Below are 21,341 nucleotides of genomic sequence, written 5' to 3'. Positions count from 1 at the left end.
GCATCGGGCCGGGTGCCAAAGGGTTACAAATCCGTGTTGTCATAGCGATGACTACAGGCAGTCTTTTCCTGCACCACTACAATTATGTGAGTGTTTCCAATTAACAAACATAAGAAGGCTGCTGGCATTTTTACCCGGGGGGGGGGGAATTCCACCTCATACGTAATAAAAGTGGCCATCATGCACGTTTTAAGTCACGATCACATCTAGGTGTCGTGCCTTTCACCCCATGTGAGTGTCGTAGGCGGGCAGCAGGTGGTTTGTCTTCATTATTTATTTTTCTTCTTCCCCGCTGAAGGATCCTTAACCTCTCCACTTCCCACGCAGAGCTCCCGGGCGCCGCTCCCTGCCGGAGGCTTCACCGACCGGCGCAGAACGTGATGGTGGGCTAACGTAGAATGCGTGGGCGAGGGTACTTCATTATCAGCTCCTCCATGAAGAGAGAAGGCGTCCCCGCGCCGACGAGAGAGAGGAGCTTGTGTCTTTTCAGGTGTGTGCAACTTTTTCCTCAAGAAGTGACATGATGGCTTGTTTCTGGAATGAAAGTTTTGCATCTTTGCTTTGCAGCTTGTTCAAGGAAGGACGCACCACTGCTTGATTTCAAGCGAGAGGGTATCTATTGACCCTAAATCTTTCCATCATCCATCCATCCATCTGTCTCTGTCTGTTCTCCCATCTGCACCTCACATGTCCATTCGGTCGTCTGTTTTTTTTTTTTTTTCGAGATGTATCTCCTTTGTCCATTTCTCCCTCATGACTGCTTGAGTATAGTCAAGTGTATCTTTGTCTTATCGATCCAATTGGTATCCAGCCGTTGGTTTCCACACACAAGCCAGCTTGAATGCATCCATCCATTTTTACCTTTCTGACACATTAACAATAACCAAGGAGATCCGTCCATCCATCCATCCATCCATCCATCCATCCATCCATCCATCCATCCATCCATCCATCCATCCATCCATCCATCCATCCATCCATCCATCCATCCATCCATCCATCCATCCATCCAGCCATCCATCCATCCATCTTTCCATGCTATTCCTTTAAAGAGTCTTTATGCCAGTCCACTCGATGTCTACGTTCACTTTTTTTTTATCTTTTAAACTTTGAATGTCAAAGTTGGAGATTGATTCTGTAATTCTACTATTAATTTAACTTGCGGCCATGTCAAGGACCAATAGAGAGCAGAACATAAGAGGTACAAGAGGGTGATTGGCCTTTTGTAGACTTGAACTTGGACTCGAATTGGTGTGTGTGTGTGGTCAGTGTGTGTGTGTGTGTGTGTCGGTATAAAAAAGGTCAGAACAGGTGAGAGGCATGTTTTATGTCTGTCTGCTGGTGAGGGCAGAACAGCAGAGCACTCACCGTCATTGGATGCTTCACCTTTGGATGGTACACACACACACGCACACACACACTTAATTGGTGTCTTGATGGGACTGCTTCAACACGCTGAATCATGAGCAGTGAGTTTTTATTTATTTCTCTATTTTTTTATTTATTGGTAAAAATGTCTTGACCTAAGCCAACTAATTGGAAGATGGACGATTTGTTGAAAGCCAAATTGCTTATTGTCCGAGTAGGTTTTCACAAGGTGGTCCAAAATGATTTACTCTCGAGGTGTGAAATGTTGCACGCTCTTCCTCCAGGAGCAGAAGCCATCGTATAGTCGTCGAGAATTTCGAAGATTTGTATCATGTCTTAATGATCGTGCTGTCATTTAGCTAGAAATACTTGCCTTTTCATTATTTTGTTGAATAAAAACAAATTAGAAGCCATTCACATGGAACAGGAAATACAGAAGGGTCCAAACCTAATATTATGACAATAATATCTCAATAAATATTATTGCGGGTAATAAATAAAAGGAGGCTGGAACAAAAAGTACAAGGAAAATACGATAAGGACTCCCGCCTATGTTTGTTTGTTGAGGCCGATTGACAGGAAACGTTGTAACCTACATAGATAAGAGCAACCGCCATGTGCGCCTCTTTACCACACTGTTGTGTTACTCCACGCAACTCAAAACGGTAAGGCTTTGGAAATCTTTCATACCATATTTGACAGCCTTTTCCATGTCGTTGAAAGTTCTTTTCATGAATTGAAGTGTTTGTTGGGAGCAAATGAAGACTGAGAAACAAGCTGTAGTTGCATCATATTTTCTTAGTATTAGTTATATTACAAATGTTTATGAAGGTTTTCCATTTTATACCGATGATCATTTTTTGTTTCAAAGTATTTATTTTCACTTACTGGTCAAAATGCATATTTGGGGACGGACATTTAATAATTCAAAGTTGTGTCTTAAAATGTGTTCAGAATATTAAATGACGCCATTTAAAGTGCTCCAAATAATTTTCAAATGTTCTTGAAGGCTTTTCCTGACATATTTTCTATAGTTTGAAGGTGACTAGTTAATCTTAAATACAGCCACATCCCAGTAATAAAAGGGTGTGCACAGTTGTGCAATGACTTTATCACAGTTCAGAGTAAACATAAGTAATTTTTTTTTCCAGATATTACGAAAACCTGGGATGGGTGTGTGTAGACTTTTTCAATCCACTGCACGTCATTTATTTGATGTTCTATTGATCTTGTCGTCTTTGTCCAGTTTCACACGAGACCTCCCTCCTGGACCAGGTTCTGGAACTGATTATGAGCGAGAAGCCGCCGGCCACCAGCGCTAGTCTTTTCCTAAACGAGGACGCGGAAAAAGCCGCCGTGCCCGAGCCGACGGACTTGAAGAGACGAGTTTGCGCGGCCATGGAGAGGAGAGCGAGTATCATGAAGGAGAAAATAAGTTCCATCAGCAAGGAGAGCGTCAAAGCTTTCCTCAAAAGGAACCTTTTCGTTTTATTCACCATTGCTGCCGTGGCTGTGGGTGAGTGTCTTATTTCATTTTGGAATATTTCTTCTCCCTGATGAATTTTTATTTCCTACCTTTGAAAACGTTTTCCCAAGCTTCGACTCATGTATTCTTTTTATACGCCGCGCCGCTCAATTCAGGCATCGTCCTGGGCTTCGCTCTGCGCTCCCACGACTTGTCCCTGAGAGAGATCAAGTACTTCTCCTTTCCTGGGGAGCTGCTTATGAGGATGCTGAAGATGCTGGTGTTGCCTCTCATCGTCTCCAGCCTGGTCACAGGTGGATTTTGAAGACGCTCAACTTTAAACAGTTTGGGTTTTGTCGAACAGCAATAAGATATTCTGTTGTAGGAATGTCCTCCTTGGACAGCAAAGCGTCCGGTAAAATGGGGGCCCGAGCCGTGGTCTACTACATGGTGACCACTTTGATCGCCGTCTTCATCGGCATCGTCATCGTGATCATCATCAAACCCGGGAAAGGTAGCAGGGACAGCCCCGTAGCCAAGAGCGGCAATGTGGAACTGGTCCAGGCTACCGATGCTTTCCTGGACCTCATCAGGTAATCCAGTATCTTTGATGAAGCAGATGGTCAATCAAAATATATGTTCAGAACTTTTGTTTGTGGTTTTCTGCTCGGAAATTGTATGTGGTGTTACATTACAGACAAAGCATCACCCCTCCCAAAAAAAAATGTCTTATCATTTCTTCACAGGAACATGTTTCCACCTAATCTTGTGGAAGCTTGTTTCAAGCAGGTAAGAGAGTACTTTTAAATTCATTTGAAATGAGTTTTTTTTAATTAAACTACTGAATATAATAAAAAAAAACTAAATACTACTCATATTAAAAAATAAATAAAACGACTTAATAAAGACAAAATTAAAATTTAAAAATTGTAAATTGCTCGGTTGTCATGTTACAGTACAAAACCACATACAAGAGGATTGTGCACACGAGGAACATGACGGTGAGACTGAACCTCACTGACAATGCGATCAACGTGACGGACGCCAACGTGAACCTCAGCAGTGTGCTTCACACCATAAAGGTGAGTCCATGTGGCCCCACTCTCCTGTCTCACGTGCTTAGTGGGTAATCATGGCAGTGACTCCCTTTTCAGGAGACGTTGGAGGAGACAGTGCCCGTGCCGGACTCCTCTGATGGCGTCAACGCTCTTGGTCTGGTCTTCTTCTCTATGTGCTTTGGTCTGGTCATTGGCAACATGAAGCTGAAGGGTCAAGCTCTCAGGGACTTCTTTGACTGCCTCAATGAAGCCATTATGAAACTGGTGGCCATCATCATCTGGTCAGCAGGCGCAGACACACACACACACAGACACAGACACAGACACAGACACAGACACACAGACACACACACGCACACACTATTTGAAATGTGGCAACCTCGTTAAATTACTACATTTTTGGACCAATAAGAATAAATTGAAAGAAATATGCATATAATAATATCCTGTCATCAGACAGAAACAATCCAAAGTAATGTTTCCCAGTGAAATGAATGGAAATGCAATTAATCCGTTCCAGCGGCACAACAACATGATTTTGATTCTTAAAACAAATATGCTAAACGTGTCTAACTGATTGGTATTCAGAAAAGCACACTTTATTGACCTCTTTAAAGCAACTCAATAGAGAAGAAATAGAATTAAAACAGCATTGATAGTAGGCAAGTTGTTGTTTCATTTTCCTCAACGATTGAACTGTGTGTGTTTTGAGCAGGTACGCCCCGGTGGGTATCCTTTTCCTGATAGCGGGCAAGATTGTGGAGATGAAGGATCTGGCAGAGATGGGTGGCCAGCTAGCGATGTACACCGTGTCCGTCATCGTGGGCCTCCTCATCCACGGTCTCTTCGTATTGCCGCTGCTCTACTTCCTGGTGACCAGGAAGAACCCCTACAGCTTCATCGGCGGCCTGCTGCAGGCGCTCATCACAGCTCTTGGAACCTCCTCCAGGTGATTTATCCAGATTTCATAATAAATAAAATAAAGTTAAACATTTGGTGTCATCTTTATCCCTTCCATTTGACAGTTCTGCAACTCTACCCATCACTTTTCGCTGCCTGGAGGAAAATAACCATGTGGATAAACGGGTGACCCGCTTTGTTCTCCCCGTGGGCGCCACCATCAACATGGACGGCACCGCTCTGTACGAAGCCGTGGCGGCCATTTTTATCGCTCAAGTCAATGACATGGATCTGAACTTTGGACAGATTCTAACAATCAGGTAACACTTACCAAATTTTTTTTTTTTTAATTGGTGAATTCACAGGTGCCAAAGCACCAAGGTGATTTTCTCTTACTAACCCCAACAAGATGGCACTAACCGTTTAGCAAATATGTCTCTCCTCCTCCTCCCGCATCCCCTCCCCGTCGCCTATTCAGTATCACGGCAACCGCCGCCAGCATCGGAGCAGCAGGCATCCCTCAGGCTGGCCTGGTTACCATGGTGATTGTATTGACATCGGTGGGACTGCCCACAGAGGATATAACCCTCATCATCGCCGTGGATTGGTTCCTGTGAGTTGCCCGCTTAAATGTCAGCGTGATGGGTGATTGGTCGGGTTTTTCTGCTCGAAATGTCATCGTGGCCGCTCGTGGGCAACCCACGAGGTGCCCCCATCAAATATTTATTGGAAGTAACACATTTGTATGCTGTGTGTGGTCATCCCTCAGAGACCGTTTGCGGACCACCACCAACGTGCTGGGCGACTCTCTCGGGGCGGGCATCTTAGAGCACCTCTCTCGTGGCGAATTGCAGAATCAGGACGAAGAGGTGCGCAACTCCGTCATCGAAGAAAACGAGAAGACTTACCAGCTTATTTGCCAGGACAACGACATTGCGCGTAACCACAACAGCGAGACCACTATGTGAAAGTTGAGGTTCGGCCAGTAATGGCCGAGCAGATGTCATTTTCCAGGAAATGTTTTTTAGGCTGCATATAGTTCCAATTAGCAGCGCTAAACAGCATAGTCAACAAAAAAACAAAAAATACAGTATGTGACGCCGAACTCGAACCCAAGGATTCTTCATATTAGTGAATCCGCTTGTTGCTAGACAAAAATACGCTTTTTTGTTTTGGCATCTTGGGGGCAGAATGCCGCGCTGCCCAACGAAGCAGACAAAGGCGGCTGGGTCAAAGTCACATGGACTGAAAAGAGATAAAGTAAAATTAGGTCATAAGAATGATGTCACCGTATTACGAAAAAAAAAGAGTTACAAAAAAATGGTAACATATAATTGTAATGTTGCGATAAAATATGTAATATTTTCCACAAAATGGAGGTTAGGCTCCAAATTGTACCTTCTATTTTGAAGAGTTATTAATTATCAAGACTACCTCTAATAGAAACTGGATGCGGAATGTAACAGTAATTGTGCATATTGAATAAATATTATTTTATTCTATTAAGTTTGCTTACATGCCGTGAAATGTGAAAGCACTTGACTGTTAAACACTGGACTTTGCTACTCATTGTTTTAAATTCTTGCCAGGATGTGGCTTCTTGTGAGTCTTAATATTTTTTGCTCTACTATTACTTTTTAAGACTGTACTGCTGTGAACTAATTTAAATACACAGGTAAGATTGTCTGTAAAGTTTTTGAAGAAGCACACTATTTTAATGTTGATCATATTCTGTTCATGGATTAGTTTGATGGGAAAATATTTTGTTATTGTGAGAACTGTTTGTGCAGTAGTTTCATCCTTTTTGTGCTGAACGCTTCACGTCAATGTAATAAATTAGAAAAGTATCAATGTGGGCTTTAGTTTTAAAATGATTCATGTAGTTTTAGTGAAAAGGGGTTTTCCCCCAAATTGATGGCACAATGTGATTCAATAAATGGCTCAGGAATTCAAATTTGACGCTCATAATTGTGTTTGTGGCTACCCCTGGTGGAGGAAATTCTCTTTTTTATATTTATATATTAAATGGATTCAAAAAATTTAATTAATAAGTTATTCGAGTTCTAGCAGGTACGGAAGAGGATTAGGGTCATTTCTTCTTTCGATTTATGGCCAAGTGCTAATCTCTTAATTGCTAAGTCTGCCATTTTGAACTGAACACAAACGTTGTTGAGATCGTTGTTACACAGACCATTTAATTTCAAACTAGTTGCACACCTTTTAAATAGAAGGCAGACTGTACCGTTTTCTGAAAATGGGGGATAACATCATCTTGAAGATGACACACCTAACAGGTATTTGTGCACTTTATTTAAACTGTTCCACTAATTGCTATGTGCTAAGGCTAATCGCGTGCTAAAATGCTATGATACGTTAAAGTATGTATAAAAGGTTTCCCACAAATGTTCACTTGAACTTTGCTTCATACAAACAATATGTTATGAAGATATTTATGATACTGCCTCAGTGACAAATGTTTCGAACGCTCATTGCTTGCTAACAATGCTATGCTAACACTCAAAAGACGCTCATTGCTCACCTATTCTCATGGATAAGTGTAAAATCTATGGACACACTTACAAAAATATACAATAAATAAACATACTACTGTCTGGTTTAGGCAAATGCTCAAGTGGTTAGACAACCTGTGAAAATGACAAATATTTCCTTAATTTGTTTGCAATAAGACAACACTAAAAGACAGATTGTTTCAGATTCTTTTATAAAATATTTCACTTTACATAGTGTTTCAACATACAGTGTATTCTTCTACAATACGATGATTGTGTGCTTCACACACTATCGAGCCCTCAAAGTTGGAACAGCCTTGTCATGTGGTGGGTGAATGGAATCATGAAGAAAGTACTTTGGCATAGTTTAATGACGGACTATGTAGTAATATGTGTGTGACTCGAATACAAGATTGAAACACCGACCGTACGTAGTGTTACGCTAGTATTAACAATCAGTATAAAGAGCAGACTGATTGCTTTTCACTCTATGTAGGTTTCACATCTCCACTTCAGTTGTATAACAGTCACAAACGGGAGGTCAAAGTCTGAAAGGGACCGTGAAACCTGGATTGTACAAAAACAAGGTGCAAGTCAATTTAGTAAAAGAAAAAAAAAATACTCCCCTATAAGTTCTGCACCCATCAAACCTGAACTCAGAGCAGTTACACGTGAATGTGAACATTTACAAAGCACAAACAAGCATATAAGTATCTTGCTTCAGGACGATATTAAAACCACTGCTCATATACATTTTTTTCAAATCACAATGTTGTTGTTTTTTTTTGTTTCTACAGATCAGCCACAAAAGACGTTATGGATGGAAAGGGGGAAACTCTTTTGAGGCAGACTCTGGCAAATAACAGTAAGAGCCATTTTAGTTAAATCCATCACGCATATCTTACAAGTCAATCCTCCTCCACCTCCTCCTTCTCTTCACTTTTGCAATCTGTCAAACACAGTTCATATTTTAAATATGTAAAGCCATTTAAATAGATATTGCTGCCCAGGTCTGGTCCACTGCAGACAGATAGTTGTGATATAGAGCAAGAGACACAAGACGACTGGAGAGTCAGCTAACTGCTGTTTTACTGTAGGATGACGAGCTGCTGACAGTTTACTTGGCCTGGAGGGAGGAGAAAAGAAAACAGTACGAATCTTGATGGTAAGACACAAACACTTTCACCATCTAAAAATTAAATAGAAATATACCTACGACTATTCATTTCCCTTCATATTGGATGCTTCTCACTCCGTATTGAGGATGGCCCAGTTGTGTTTCTTCTCCTGATAGTTAAAAAAACAAACAAAAAAACATTATAATTGAGAATATTTTGTGTTGTGATCCAAACTTTGAGCAAGCTTTATATACATGCTGCTCCAGCCAAGTGAAAAAGGAGGACAGTGGCACGTCTGTGTCATGTCTGACCTCTGTCATGACAGGCAAGTTGTCGTGAGGAAGGAGCCACATTGTTCGATGGGCTTTGGTCCGCTGTCTCTGGAGGAGCTTCCGCAGCAACCTTTTCACTTTACGATCCCTGGGATCGGCACATTTCACCGCTTTTTTGGTGTAAAGGCTGCCCCAAAAAGAAAAAAACAACAACATACTTATTGTAACTGTTTGTCGGCAACATCGTAGAAAATACATACAAGCTCTGTTTCAAGGTTCATTTCATGAAAGCCTGAATCTGATACAGTTAATAAAACCAAAAGGAATTTGTAGAACTTGAAGAATTCCATGTAAGGTTACATCCCCCCCCCTCCCTCATTTCACACAATATTGTTCTCAGCGTTGCTGACTGTGGCCAGACTCTGTTCTATTTACAGATGTCTTGTCATTGCCACATATTTTCTCTCTGACTTTTCTGGGCAATTACGGGCCCCGGGGCTCGCCACAACATCACGACCTGGAACGATGACCGCGGCTCTCATATTTTCCACGCCTGTGCTCAATAGCTCCAGGAGTGGATAGTTGGAATACTTGCATGATGGCTTGTATACTGCAATCCGGTCCCTCGGTCTGCACCTCAAACCGCAGCACGTCCTTGGTGCGCACCTTGCCGTGAGAATACAACATGCAGCATTGGACATCCCGTTGCATCTGCACACCTTTACCTGGCAAAAAAAAAAAAAGATTCCAAATTAATTGGTCATATTTTGTGTGTCATTGTGACGTTTCAATGGATATCATCAAAAATTCAAAATATATTTATTAGACACTACACATTCGATTTGGTGCTCTAAATCGTGTTGATAAGTGAAAGTCCGCCATTTGCTTATTAAATGTTGACTTTAGCTAGAAATATCCATCCTGTCAGCATGTTTTTTTTTTTTTGGCTCTTTGTCTGTATATTTGCCCGCTTGCAGTTAGCGTGGGAGCTCGACCGATATACTTATCTCTAACAGTCCAACATCCACTTAATACAATGAATCATATGAAGTTCCATGAACTTTTTTTCCTTGTGAAATTGTCAAGTCTCAAACGTACCTGATTGTGGTATCGACTCTAAATCCAGGAGGAAGAACTCAGCGCCGTGAAGTATTTGCGGCTACTTCTGCTAGGTGACGAATGATGTATTTTGTGCAAGCAGAGTGTGAAGCGCACGTTGTCGCCTACACATATGGACACGCTTTGAAACACAATTGCTTATCCCGCTGTGCTGTCCTCTGTGTGACTGTTTCTGCGCGCATGTGTTATGATGGAAGCTCTGGGCGCAAAATAGGACAGCGCTGCCTGGTTACGCCACACTTGGAATCCAGAGCTCAGGCGCTCGTCACTTGGCTTCCAGGAACACGCCGAAGCGACGGGGGTTACGAGACGACACCGTCGCTCGGGCCGTTTTCCCCTCCTGCGAGCCCTTCGCGCGAGCCCCTCTTGTTTACATCCATCGCCGCACCTCCTGCTTCGCTGCTCTCACTCCCCCACGCCCCCCCCCCTTCCTTTTTCCAGATTCGCCATCGCTTTTTTCGGCCACCTGAGGGCTGCGTGCGATTCATGCGGAATCCTCACACTCGCCGTGTCTTACCTTGCACAGATGCCAGGAGGAGAACAGTCAGGGAGATAACAGTCAACATCTGCAGCATGAACATGATGAGGCCGGCAGAAAGGAGGATGATCTCGTCGCTCACCTCTCCCTCTATGGCTGCTGCCTCTCTTGTATGACTCCCTCCCTCTTTTTATACCTCCCTGCCCATCTCTCACTCACTCACTTCCACCACCTCTTTTTTTTTTTTTTTTTTATCTCACTATCTTTCCCTCCCTCCATCTGATTGTCCAGTTTCATCTTGCCATATTGTCACACTCCACTCAACACTCCTCACCCGCCTCCTCATGTGTGTGTCTTATCAGAAGATTAAAAATCACTCCACATTCTTTCGCTGTCTCTTGCCTAAAGTGCCTTATAGGCTTTTTTTTTCTTATGTGACAGTTCTTTGGATTTTAAAATCATTTACAAGATAAGACTCTGTTTACCTTGGCTGTAAAATCTCATTGGACAGCAGGTGTATCCAAGTCAACTCTGTCAGGATCAGGATTTCTGGAAAACTGTGTTTACTGTGGGCTCGCTCAAACTATACTTAGAAGCACGCTCGCTCCAAGAATTTCTGATGTGTTGGATGAGAAATGTGCACAACATGCCATTCAAACCAGAAATGTGGAACCGTATCACAGCTGAGTGCAAGTTTGGCTTGAATTTCAGGGACACTTGCAGCTTCTGCTCTTTAAGCTTTTTTGCAGTGTTTAAAAAAATGCTTTTGCCTTTTATGGACACAACTAAAGCTGGACAGAATCAATGCACCCTGTAGAAGAAACTCATTTCGGCCATTTGTGTCTCAATGCTCTTTTTGTCATGAGCCGATCCACAAATAATTCCTTTATTCGTGTCGTTTCCACGAATTTGTGTTAAAATTCGAAATATGAGTGTTTTTGACGTAAAAGGTCATCTTTTGGATATCCTCGTCTTTTTTTTAGTTTGTTTCATCTTATTGTGAACCTTTATCAATGTAAGCGCAAGATGCATTTTATCACCCACTGTGGATGTTATTTAAGCGCATCCAGGATTCAGTTGTGCACTGAGATTTTTCTGGCAAGAGGAAATGAAAACAAACAAAGAGTCTTGGCAGCAAGCGTACGGGTATTCCCAGCTTTTGTTTTATGTCTCTTTTGAAAGATTTGACTCATACGCTAGTGTCACCGTGTAATTATCTTACATTTCGCCAGTTGAATGATTCACATGTTTGGAAAATGTCTTTTCGACCTCACCCTCGGTCTAGCGACGCACGGCAAGAATACGCTGGAATCAACAACCCGTCTGTGCTTCAAAACAATATCAGCATATGATGATTTGGAATCAAACCAAACAAATTTATTTTGTGTTAATGGTCTTTGTTGATCCAAATTGGCACACTAAATGCAGTGGAACTTAAAGTCACCCCAAAAGGGCCGTAAATTCCGATTTTTCTTTAGGAAATGTTTCACAAAACGGCACAAAATGTGTGAGACATGATATTAATTCAGTTTTTTCTTTGTTTTTTTTTGCAGGTACTTATTCCAAAAGAAGTAGCATCGACAAAGAAAACTAAATATATCAAGGTATGTCAAGTGCCATCAGAGTTAAGGTAAGGTATTTCATAATTTTCTCTTTTGCACTGGTAAGAATGGGCTTCAACTTCAAATATTTCCTTGCATTATTTGTAAGCACCCATATGGCATGTTTAATGAGAGCATTGTGGAAGTGCAGATGGTTATTGGCGGACACAAGGAATCACCATTCACAAATTAAACATGTTTGCTCCCCGGGCAAACCGAGGAACTATTCAGAGAACAAGGCAACGTACATCCTCCTCGGGGCGAGTGGGGGGGGGGGGCATTCTTATTTGAGTCGTGGAAGTGAAAGTATGCAGTCGGAGCACCGAAGAGGCGAGGATGGAGTACAAGTATGTCCGTGCATGTGTGTCCATGCATGCGTGTGTATGTGGGCACGCGTTGGGGACGGGGGTTCAAGAATTTGACCCAAGAAATCAGGTTGGAATCTCAGCTGCGAAAACATACCTTCCACATGAACACAGGTCTGCTTGTGAGCCAGAGACATTTTCTACATAGCTCTGCAGCGATTAAAATATCTCCTGTCAAGGTGTGCAGACTCGCAAAAATGCGGGCAATCAAAAATAAAAGTTACAGCGAGACGCTAATGTGTTCCTCTTAGAAGGGGGGGGGGCTGCCTCCTGGAGTGGTTGTAGGGCTCAAATCACAGCTCTCGTGGTGCCTAAGAGATCTCGCTGTACCTGGAAGGGATTTCCGAGGGATAAAATGCACAAGGGCAAATAGCTGATCTAATCTTTGCTATGAAGCAAACAAAGAGGTGCGTGATTCAGAGAACAAGTTATGTGAAATTGAACACAAATAAATTCCACATTCTGGGAATTATTTGGATCCGACAAGAAGCAGCATTCTTGTTCCTAATGGGTGTGTTTTCTTGCCTCGGATTGGTCTCTGCGGTTCATGTTGAGCGAGAGGTGCCATAGTTGCACATTAGTGTTTAACCTCAAATAACTCGTGCTGTTTAAACAATGCAACATAATGCTTCGAGACCCATTGTAAACGGCATATCCGAGAATGGCACACGTGTCAGGATTTATAATGGGTCTCCAAATGCATTGTTTGTAGATTCATACTGGTACTGGTATTAGCATCTTTAGGTTGCAAGTGGCTTGTTGGTCTAGTGGTATGATTCTCGCTTTGGGTGCGAGAGGTCCCGGGTTCAAATCCCGGACAAGCCCTAGGTTAACTTAACTTGGGGTTAACTGATCCATACTTGCGATTTCAACTTGTGGTCAGCAGGTATATATTAATAAAGTTACCATATTGTTTGTTGGGGTTTATTAGAATCCCACTTTGGCTTTCAATTACTGAAGAGATCAGTCAATTAATCTGCACAGTACCTCTTTGAAATAGTTAACCTGTTTGGAATACTAAGTAAATGGTCTTTGTTAATTGAGTGACACAGTTTCCCTTTATTAACACCTTGTGAGGCTCATTGGTCTTGGCCAACTAGTCAAATCTTCATTTATTGAGAGGCTTTTCATCTCACCCTTAATGGAATTTCTATATGGATTGTGGAACTAAAACAATGTCCAGTACTTCAACATGAGATTGTTTTTTTTGTGTGTGTCAGTAAGACATTCCTCTGTAGGGAGTTGACTGGTGCACCCTTGGAACCAAACATCTGTGATCCTCACGGTTCTGTTTCATCGACGGCCGAAACACTAAACCCAGAAAATCAGCTTAAATACACTCCGACATTTATTTGGAAAATTCGGAGTGTAACAACTTGACTGTGCCTCGAGTGTGAACGAATGCGGTCAGCAAGAACAACACACAGGGGGAGATCCTCAAACATTCCTAACACAAACTTGAATCTTGTGAGGTTTTTCCTCAGTGTCACACAACAAGCCCGAATTGTACCACTTTTAAATCTGTGTATTATTTGTTTTTCCATTGGAAACCCAAAAAATCCCAAAATGACAAAGTGACCTAAATTGTTCATAATAAGGGACGCTTGTTGAAACAGTCCTGTGGCCTTGTGTTACTGTTTGTATTTTTGACCCGATCCTAAAATCTAAATATGATTGCCTTTAAAACGGAAACAAATTATACTCTTTTGTGTTTACATTTTAAATACAAGCACAACTCTCAAAAAGATGCAAAAACATACGATCAGCACCTTGGACAGCGATCACTTAAGTGAAGAAGAAAAAAATGCTCACCTGGGGTTGATGGTAAACATCTCAACTATTGAGTCCATAATGTGACCACCAGTGGTGTTTACATTCGGTAAATACATTTCAAATAATCAGTAATTCACATTTTTTAAGTACTACATTAGAAAAAAAGTGCCACATCGGTGATACTATGTTGTAATTAGTATTATAAAAAATTACTAGCTATTATGCAATTATCATCCATAAAAACATAGTAACAATGCAATAACTCACTAATAGAAAAAAAGTAGTCTGGAACTTTCATTTATTTCACAGGATAGCAACATTTCATCAATATCTACAAACTAATGTACACCTGTAATGGCCAGACAAATGTACAGAATGACATCTCTGCATCATAAACACTTTGTAGAAAACCAGACATAAATATCAAAATTCTGAAAAAAACATAGCAGAGATTTGTATCACGTCCATAAAAAAAAAAAAGAAAAAAAGGTTTATTGGATGGTTTGGATTTGGTGTTTTCATCTCTTGAAGTACCATTCAATCTAGCGCGCCTGTAACGAAAACAGAAAAGTAATTAATAATCGAAGAGAATTAAATCACATTGTCTTGAATTGGTATGGGAGGGGGCTCACCTTCCAAAAATGCAAATTCATCAATGGCCTCAATTGCGTTGTCTGCAGAAGAGAAAATCAGGTACACAAAATATCCACATTTTACCAAATGTTTGGCCTTTTAAGAACTAATAAAATTCCGTTTTCATTGAACAACAGGGAGAATTCTTAAATTGGATCTTGTTTGATCTCGCAAGTGTACCTAATATTTTTGACTGATCGGTTATTTTTTTGTGCACTTACCTAGGTCTTTTCTTTGCAATGTCTTTCTCTTGCCCTGCTGTGCATATACCATTGCGTCCTTTGCGATCATCTCAACAAACAATTCCTGTGGGACAAACAATTGAGTCAAAAGCCAGAGAAAAAAAACACTTGCATTTTCAGTACAGTGGTTGTTTATAAAATTATATAGTTGGTCTATTCATTAATTAGAACTACTCAGATTGTTTGCTGTGAGAGATCATAAATATTCATGTGTGATAGGAAAATGTGAAATTCCTTTGGGAAATGAGTAGATACTTAACATGATTAATCTAGTGAAATATTTTTTAATGAAAAAAAAAGCAAAGTTGGCTGTAGTGCTCTATTATCATCGAAATTTGTTTCACTTGACCAATGTTTTATATTTTTAATGCTTTTACTGTATCATTTTTAAACTAACATCAAGTTATCATTGTCCATTCATTTCAATTTTTATAAATTAAATTCAAGTTTGTTTGCGCACTTGTAAAATAACTTAAATTATTTTTTCTTGATAAAAATCTTTCACCACATATGTTGTATCGCTAATAGTACAGACATTCATCTGCCAGCAGAGGGCGCTTTCGCTTAATAAAATAGTATAATTCTCCATGGTCAACAGAAATGATGTCTACTAATTTGCACTTATTTTTCCATTGGAATTAAGTACTCCTCTTTCGGTTGGCACCTATATAACATGCATTTGCTCCCTTCTACCAACTAATGGACGAATTGTGTATTTAAGTGTAAAACTAGATCGTCCTAGGAAATCACGTTAATTCACGCCGCAACATCTTAATATCGCGAGACTGAATCTCCACGACAACCACAAGGAATAGTAATGCTTGATCGATCTTTTTTGTTTGGAGTTTAATACCGTGGCTTTAGCGATGATAAACACAGACTCCTGGCTGGCGAGGGACACGTCTGGGTCGGTCTTCATCAAGGCCTTGATGCGGGTCAGGGGTAGCTTGGACAGCCGGTTGTGGCCCACGGCGGCCGCGGGGCCCGTCGCCTGCTGCTGAACGCCCTCCTCTGGTGCCTCGGCCGCACGGCTGTCTTCCTCGCTCGTGCAATGGTCGGCCTCGTGGTCTGCATGGGTGACGGGTACCGCCACAGTGGCTGCCATTTTCTCTTTTTCTACGACTGTTGTTAAATTGGACTGTAAACAAAGGCAAAACTGTGCTTTTGCCGCGACATGTCACTGGTGACAACAGAAGAGGCGCACCAGCATGTGCTTCCGCCTTCGCTGAGCTTCAAGCGCGCTGATTGGTTAGGATGTTTCGCGTATGTCCCGCCTTTTCCTCTCCCGCCAACACAATAGTTTTCAACGATTGGCTAAATTGGAAACCAGAGCTTTACTATTGGTTAGAATTGGACATCAGAAGAAAGGTTGAAAGGTAAGTAGATACATGCTGAATGGTAATGTATTTAATTTACATAATGTCACAAAGGGTACATATTTTTAGGCATTTGTTTAATATTTTCACTGAACTTAATGTTATAATACCTTTCTTTGATTTATAACTGTTGAATCATGAAGTACAATAAATATGTGGGTTGCAAAAACCTGTTATGAACCATCAGCTTTCTAGTTCAAATTAAATCAATAACGCTCCAAAACTGATGATGCAGCATTTTCATACTTGCAGCTGCTGCCAGAGCCAATGGGCAGTTCCCTAATACACTGCGTTAATAGGATTGAGGCTCATCGAATGAAGCTGCATTCACCATGTCCAGTCACAGTCAGGTGTTTGCAGCCTGAGGGACAGCATGAAGAATTCGCAGCATGCAGGTACATTCAATTCTGGGTAATATATAGTTTGTAGTTTCACGCCAATATTTACTCTTGAAGTATTTCCATTGTTAGGTTGATTTGCTTTTGGTTCAATACCTAAAAGATCCACAAGAGGGCGCCTTTGAAATAAAATTGTGCAGAGAAAAAAACATTTAGTATGTCCTTACTGACGTTCTGTTTGAAAATATAGAAATATGATACAAACACTTGATTTAAAGTTGTTGTAATCATCTATTTTTGTTATATATTGAAAATAGATTTCTTGCAATGTATTAGTTACCACAAATCTGCTATCGTCATTATCTTTGGCAAAAATAAGACAATATCGTGAGAAATGACAATTTGTTGGCAGTGTTAACAAATTTTAGTTCTATACTGTTGAAAAAGATGTACAAAAATTTAATTGCATCAACAATGTCAGGACTACTGTCTGTAGGAAATGTAAATATTAGCTTTCACTTTGGATTTTCCCACATTGGTCGACCAGAGGTCATTGCTCTTTTTAAACAACACAGACTTGAGTAACATATTATAATTATATACTGTACAAAATGCAACAAATGGAAAAAAAGACTAACAATTCTATTGTGACCTGACTTCCAGTCCCTACAGGCTTCCGGAATTAGAAGAGACACACTAATGCTGCATCTAAAATAGTAAATCCTTGCCATTTTGAGGACTGACTGTACTACAGACTAATTTTAACCCACAGTCATACTGGACACACTGATTGCTGCATAAGCTTGGTGCCTGTTCTAACAAACCTTTGGTTGAATTTTGTACAAAAATAGCAGTATATGTTTTCAAAACGTCTCCCTGCTGTGTCCTCTCTCCAAAAGCCATCAAAACTAAGCTGTGGCCCAAGCCGAACGCAATTAAAAAACCCAAAGATGAGTCCTCCTCTAAAATGGAGAAGACACGCACGACGTCGACCACGACAGCCTCCGCTGATGCTTCTGCCGCCGATGCCGCAAGAGGTTCCCCCCCGCAGCTGAGCGAGGCCGAGAGGATACGCCTGACGCCCTTCGAGAGGGTGGTCTACGACATGGCCCACAATGAGAGGATGGTCAACGAGCTCATCCTCGGCCGCAGGGTTGGATTCTACGAGCTGCGGGGGGAGATTGGCCAGGGCAACTTTTCATCAGTCAGACTTGGCATCCATGCTTTGACCAAAGGTCTGTTTCTTTTATCTCCTTTATTTATACTCCCAAACAGTTTGTGCCTCTATGTTGCGTTCAACTTTCAGATTGAAAATGTATTTTTCAATTGCTTGTACAGAGGGTATTGACTCATGGAAAGTATTTTAAATTGTGAAAGAAAAGACCTACATTTTCTCTCTTGTGCTTTTTCCAGAGAGGGTGGCTGTCAAGATCATGGAAAAGCAAAACAAGGTGGATAAAGGTCCCCATCCTTTCATCTCTTCAGAGATCCACTGCATGGAAAAGCTGTGCCACCCCAACGTGGTGCGTCTCTACGAGGTGATGGAAACGAGCAGAAAGATGTATCTGGTGATGGAGTACGGCAGCGGCGGCGACCTGTTCTCTCGCGTCACCACCAGGGGGAAGCTCAGCGACCTGGAGTCGAAGCTGATTTTTGCCCAAGTGGTCTCTGCTGTGAAACACATGGTGAGCATTAGTCACTATCTGACACTTGAGGCACCAGACACTCGCACGCAATTGGCAAAGCAAACCATTTGTGTGTTCAATAAGAACTTTCTTAAAAGTCAAGTCTCCTTTATTTTACTCATAATTATTGATAATAATTAAAACAGACAATAAGCATCTGTGGCTTATTTATTTGTCATACACATAATCACTGCTCAGAAATGTGTTCATAAGAGACAAAGGCTGCAAGCTATGCTAACCTCATTTAGAAGCGTCACGGATTTAGTAGAAGATACTTTGCAAGGATAACGAAACAGAACAAAGATTGACAATGTCAAAAACACTGCTAAGAAAAGTGCGAAAGTGAATGCGATCGAGTGAAAACACTGACGTGTTCCTGTGTGACGTTCCAGCATGAGAACAACATCATCCACAGGGACCTGAAAGCTGAGAACATCTTCTACACCACCAGCTACTGCATCAAGGTGGGTGACTTTGGTTTCAGCAAAGAGAGCGCGCCCAACGATCTGCTCACCAACTTCTGCGGCTCGCCGCCGTACGCCGCGCCCGAACTCTTTCGCGAAAAAGGATACATGGGCCGCTATTCGGACATCTGGGCTTTAGGTATCGTTCTGTACTTCATGGTGACCGCCACGTTGCCTTTCTACGGGGACAATTTGAGCAGACTGAAGCGTTGCATTCTCCAAGGGGCCTACAGCATCCCCACGTATGTGCCCGATGAGTGCCAGCTCGTCATCAAGGGCTTGTTACGGCCCGTACCGGTGGACCGCTCATCACTCGCCCAAGTTTCGGACGGCGCTTGGTTGAAGGGGATCCATTACCCGGACCCGTTTGTGCCCCTGCCTTTAGTCCCGGCGCACTTGGCTCAGGCCACCGATGCTCTGTGCGTGGAAGAGAAGGAAGTGAAGACTCTGCTGTCAGACTTGGGCATTGTAGCCGTTCACTTGAAAAACAATCCCTGCTTGGACTCAAAGAGCCCGCTTACCGGAACCTACCGCATCCTCCTCCACCGGGTCCAGAAGAGAAGGTCCGTGGAGGCCGTCGGTTATGCGGGGATTCACCCCGACGAGTATAATAGTCAGGCACGGTGGTGCGTCGCGTCAATGGACAAACGTAACCCATCAGAAGTCTGTATTATACTCTAATGAAGTGGTACCTTGACGATACAGGAGCCACACATTTTTAAGGAACAAAGAAACTTTAATCATTTTTTTCAACTTGGAGCCAAAATCCGAATTACCAGTGAGACACTCCCCCATTAGATAACAAACAGTGAGCGTCACAAACTCAGGCCATCATCAGTTCTCGTAGTGCGGCCATCATTTGCCAAATTTCTTTTTTATAACCATGTCGACCGAATGTTAAGAGCTGAACGGATGATGATAGAATCTTGAAATTATTAAAAAATACAAGCGAGGTTTGCAGTCGACTCGGCAAAGCACAAAATGTACTGTGTACTATAGCGGTGGTGTCAAACTCATTTTTGTTATGTCACATTGTAGTCATGGTTTATCTTGATCTTTGTTACACTAGTTTTGGAATAAAAACCAGAAATGTAATATTGGAGGGTGTTTTTTTCAGGAAGCTGAAACGGATTAATGGCATTTCTATTCATTTCAATGTAGAATTTTGATTTGAGTCAAGGTACCGCTCGACTTGTTCACTTTATTGAAGAAACTCAATGTTTGCTTGATGTTTAATTTCAAGTTGTACAACACTGAACTGGTGATGGCAGATGAGTAGGAGCTTCAGAGAGTTTTTTTTATCTCAGACATTTCTCCTAAGTAATGAGCTGTGACTCGCTGCGCCAGCATTACTCGGTATTTAGCGTTGTGATGCGAAGCATTCATCAATCACCGCGCTGCTATCCGTATCTTCCAATCCTTTTTAGGCGCGTGATGAATCCGCGGTTAATCCGAGGCCATAGTTAATCCCAGCTAGGAGGTCTGAGTTTGGGCTACTGGGAACATGCTCACTTCAGCTGAGACTGAAATTCTATTCATATACCCAGTATATTATATATTTTAATTTCCATTTAACATTGATATTCTGGTTGAAGCAGCATTTGTTGTGTATCATACAGATAGCTATTATTTATATTATATTTTGATTACTCTAAATATGTATGCCTCTATTTTCTTGAGGCAAACAAAGAGCATATTGCAATTAATGGCGTTCAGAAATTTATGAATGGGTGGCCACTATTTGAGGAAATAAAATATATTGTGTTTTTTTTTCCTTTTATTATTATTATTTTTTTTACTAACTTTGACAGTATCAATCTAAACTGAGTATTATAAGGTAAACCTAATTTTGCATACAGTATTTTGTGATTGGTCAAATATGAACTCTTGAATGGCGTGTGAGAAAATTGAAATGAAGTATGCTCATCTTTTTTTTTTCTTTTTTTAAGGCGACTTGCTCCTATCGTTCTCTTCATTGCAGTGTACAATGGAGCTTTTAAGACCTGACTTCAAGCATCATGTGGGAAGTTCAAGCTCTCAAATTCAAATTACAAAAACCTTCAGATTTGAATTCTTCAGCCTCTTAGTGTGTCCAATTTATTTCATGTTAATCTTTCAACGCCTGCTTTCCTTGGCAGCCTTTTCCCGTTACCTCACAATCTCTGATCAGGAATAATCACGATAAGCTTTTTGCACTCTTTCTTCTTTTTTTGGGGCGGGGGGTGCAAATCCCTCTCGTCCGCCCTGCTCCCAGAGGAATGTGTGTGTGAGCAGACCTGTCCCGGCTTATTGTTTACATATGAATCTTGCTCAATACTCAATCGGTGAAAGTCCTTGTTATCGTTTCCTCTTGTGCTATGACAATTTATCGGCTACAAAGTAATGTTAACGAAACTCAAATATAAGCAATGATCTGCTTCCCCCTGCGCATTGCTATGGTTAACTATTTACAATGAGATGTTCAAAGGTTCATTGAAGACTTTGGTGAATTATTATTATTTCCTGGAAATCCAAAATGGCCAATTTTCTCACACGCCATCACTCAAAAGTTGGAATTCAACGTTGAATGAGAAAAT

General features: G+C 41.4%; 4 protein-coding genes, 1 long non-coding RNA gene and 1 other non-coding gene across 11 annotated transcripts; 4 read left to right on the top strand and 2 right to left on the bottom strand.

Moving 5' to 3' along the window:
- The first annotated feature begins 1,338 nt into the window (after window positions 1-1,338).
- On the top strand, window positions 1,339-6,739 carry slc1a6 (solute carrier family 1 member 6). Of its 2 annotated transcripts, none has more exons than XM_085927465.1 (11): window positions 1,339-1,469; window positions 2,615-2,884; window positions 3,010-3,147; window positions 3,219-3,426; window positions 3,580-3,622; window positions 3,790-3,915; window positions 3,988-4,172; window positions 4,607-4,840; window positions 4,917-5,111; window positions 5,270-5,404; window positions 5,561-6,739. In XM_085927465.1, the coding sequence occupies exons 1-11, from the start codon at window positions 1,463-1,465 to the stop codon at window positions 5,757-5,759; spliced, it is 1,740 nt and encodes a 579-aa protein (XP_085783591.1). In that variant the 5' UTR covers window positions 1,339-1,462; the 3' UTR covers window positions 5,760-6,739. The 2 variants fall into 2 exon arrangements, with proteins under 2 accessions (XP_085783591.1, XP_085783593.1); XM_085927467.1 differs by lacking the exon at window positions 1,339-1,469 and adding an exon at window positions 2,015-2,033.
- Window positions 6,740-6,935: 196 nt separating this feature from the next.
- On the top strand, window positions 6,936-13,008 carry LOC147047114 (uncharacterized). 4 transcript variants are annotated; one of them, XR_015068041.1, is made up of 5 exons: window positions 6,936-7,085; window positions 8,099-8,166; window positions 8,399-8,466; window positions 10,337-10,458; window positions 11,842-13,008. It is a non-coding gene; the product is annotated as an uncharacterized LOC147047114 (long non-coding RNA). The 4 variants fall into 4 exon arrangements; XR_015068038.1 differs by lacking the exon at window positions 10,337-10,458; XR_015068039.1 differs by lacking the exon at window positions 11,842-13,008 and having other exon boundaries at window positions 10,337-10,767.
- Window positions 7,495-10,450, bottom strand: ccl44 (chemokine (C-C motif) ligand 44). Of its 2 annotated transcripts, none has more exons than XM_085929004.1 (5): window positions 10,328-10,450; window positions 9,287-9,416; window positions 8,731-8,878; window positions 8,514-8,588; window positions 7,495-8,427 (listed from the first exon to the last, which is right to left on the bottom strand). In XM_085929004.1, exons 1-4 carry the CDS (start codon window positions 10,389-10,391, stop codon window positions 8,550-8,552), a joined length of 381 nt encoding a protein of 126 aa, XP_085785130.1. In that variant the 5' UTR covers window positions 10,392-10,450; the 3' UTR covers window positions 7,495-8,427; window positions 8,514-8,549. The 2 variants fall into 2 exon arrangements, with proteins under 2 accessions (XP_085785130.1, XP_085785131.1); XM_085929005.1 differs by having other exon boundaries at window positions 8,518-8,588.
- trnap-ugg (transfer RNA proline (anticodon UGG)) lies at window positions 13,008-13,079 on the top strand. Its single transcript has one exon. It is a non-coding gene; the product is annotated as a tRNA-Pro (tRNA).
- A 1,229-nt stretch (window positions 13,080-14,308) lies between these two features.
- pole4 (polymerase (DNA-directed), epsilon 4, accessory subunit) lies at window positions 14,309-16,169 on the bottom strand. The gene is made up of 4 exons (XM_085927911.1): window positions 15,756-16,169; window positions 14,882-14,966; window positions 14,660-14,701; window positions 14,309-14,578 (listed from the first exon to the last, which is right to left on the bottom strand). Exons 1-4 carry the CDS (start codon window positions 16,005-16,007, stop codon window positions 14,565-14,567), a joined length of 393 nt encoding a protein of 130 aa, XP_085784037.1. The 5' UTR covers window positions 16,008-16,169; the 3' UTR covers window positions 14,309-14,564.
- Window positions 15,262-20,497, top strand: LOC147047111 (serine/threonine-protein kinase NIM1). Its single transcript, XM_085927907.1, has 5 exons — window positions 15,262-16,278; window positions 16,531-16,673; window positions 17,516-17,851; window positions 18,030-18,301; window positions 18,694-20,497. The coding sequence occupies exons 2-5, from the start codon at window positions 16,652-16,654 to the stop codon at window positions 19,444-19,446; spliced, it is 1,383 nt and encodes a 460-aa protein (XP_085784033.1). The 5' UTR covers window positions 15,262-16,278; window positions 16,531-16,651; the 3' UTR covers window positions 19,447-20,497.
- The last annotated feature ends 844 nt before the right edge of the window (window positions 20,498-21,341 follow it).

This window comes from Syngnathus leptorhynchus, chromosome 13, assembly GCF_054491065.1.
Source record: "Syngnathus leptorhynchus isolate UIUO chromosome 13, UIUO_Slep, whole genome shotgun sequence".
NCBI classification, from domain to species: domain Eukaryota; kingdom Metazoa; phylum Chordata; class Actinopteri; order Syngnathiformes; family Syngnathidae; genus Syngnathus; species Syngnathus leptorhynchus.
This window is presented reverse-complemented; position numbering and strand designations above follow the sequence as displayed.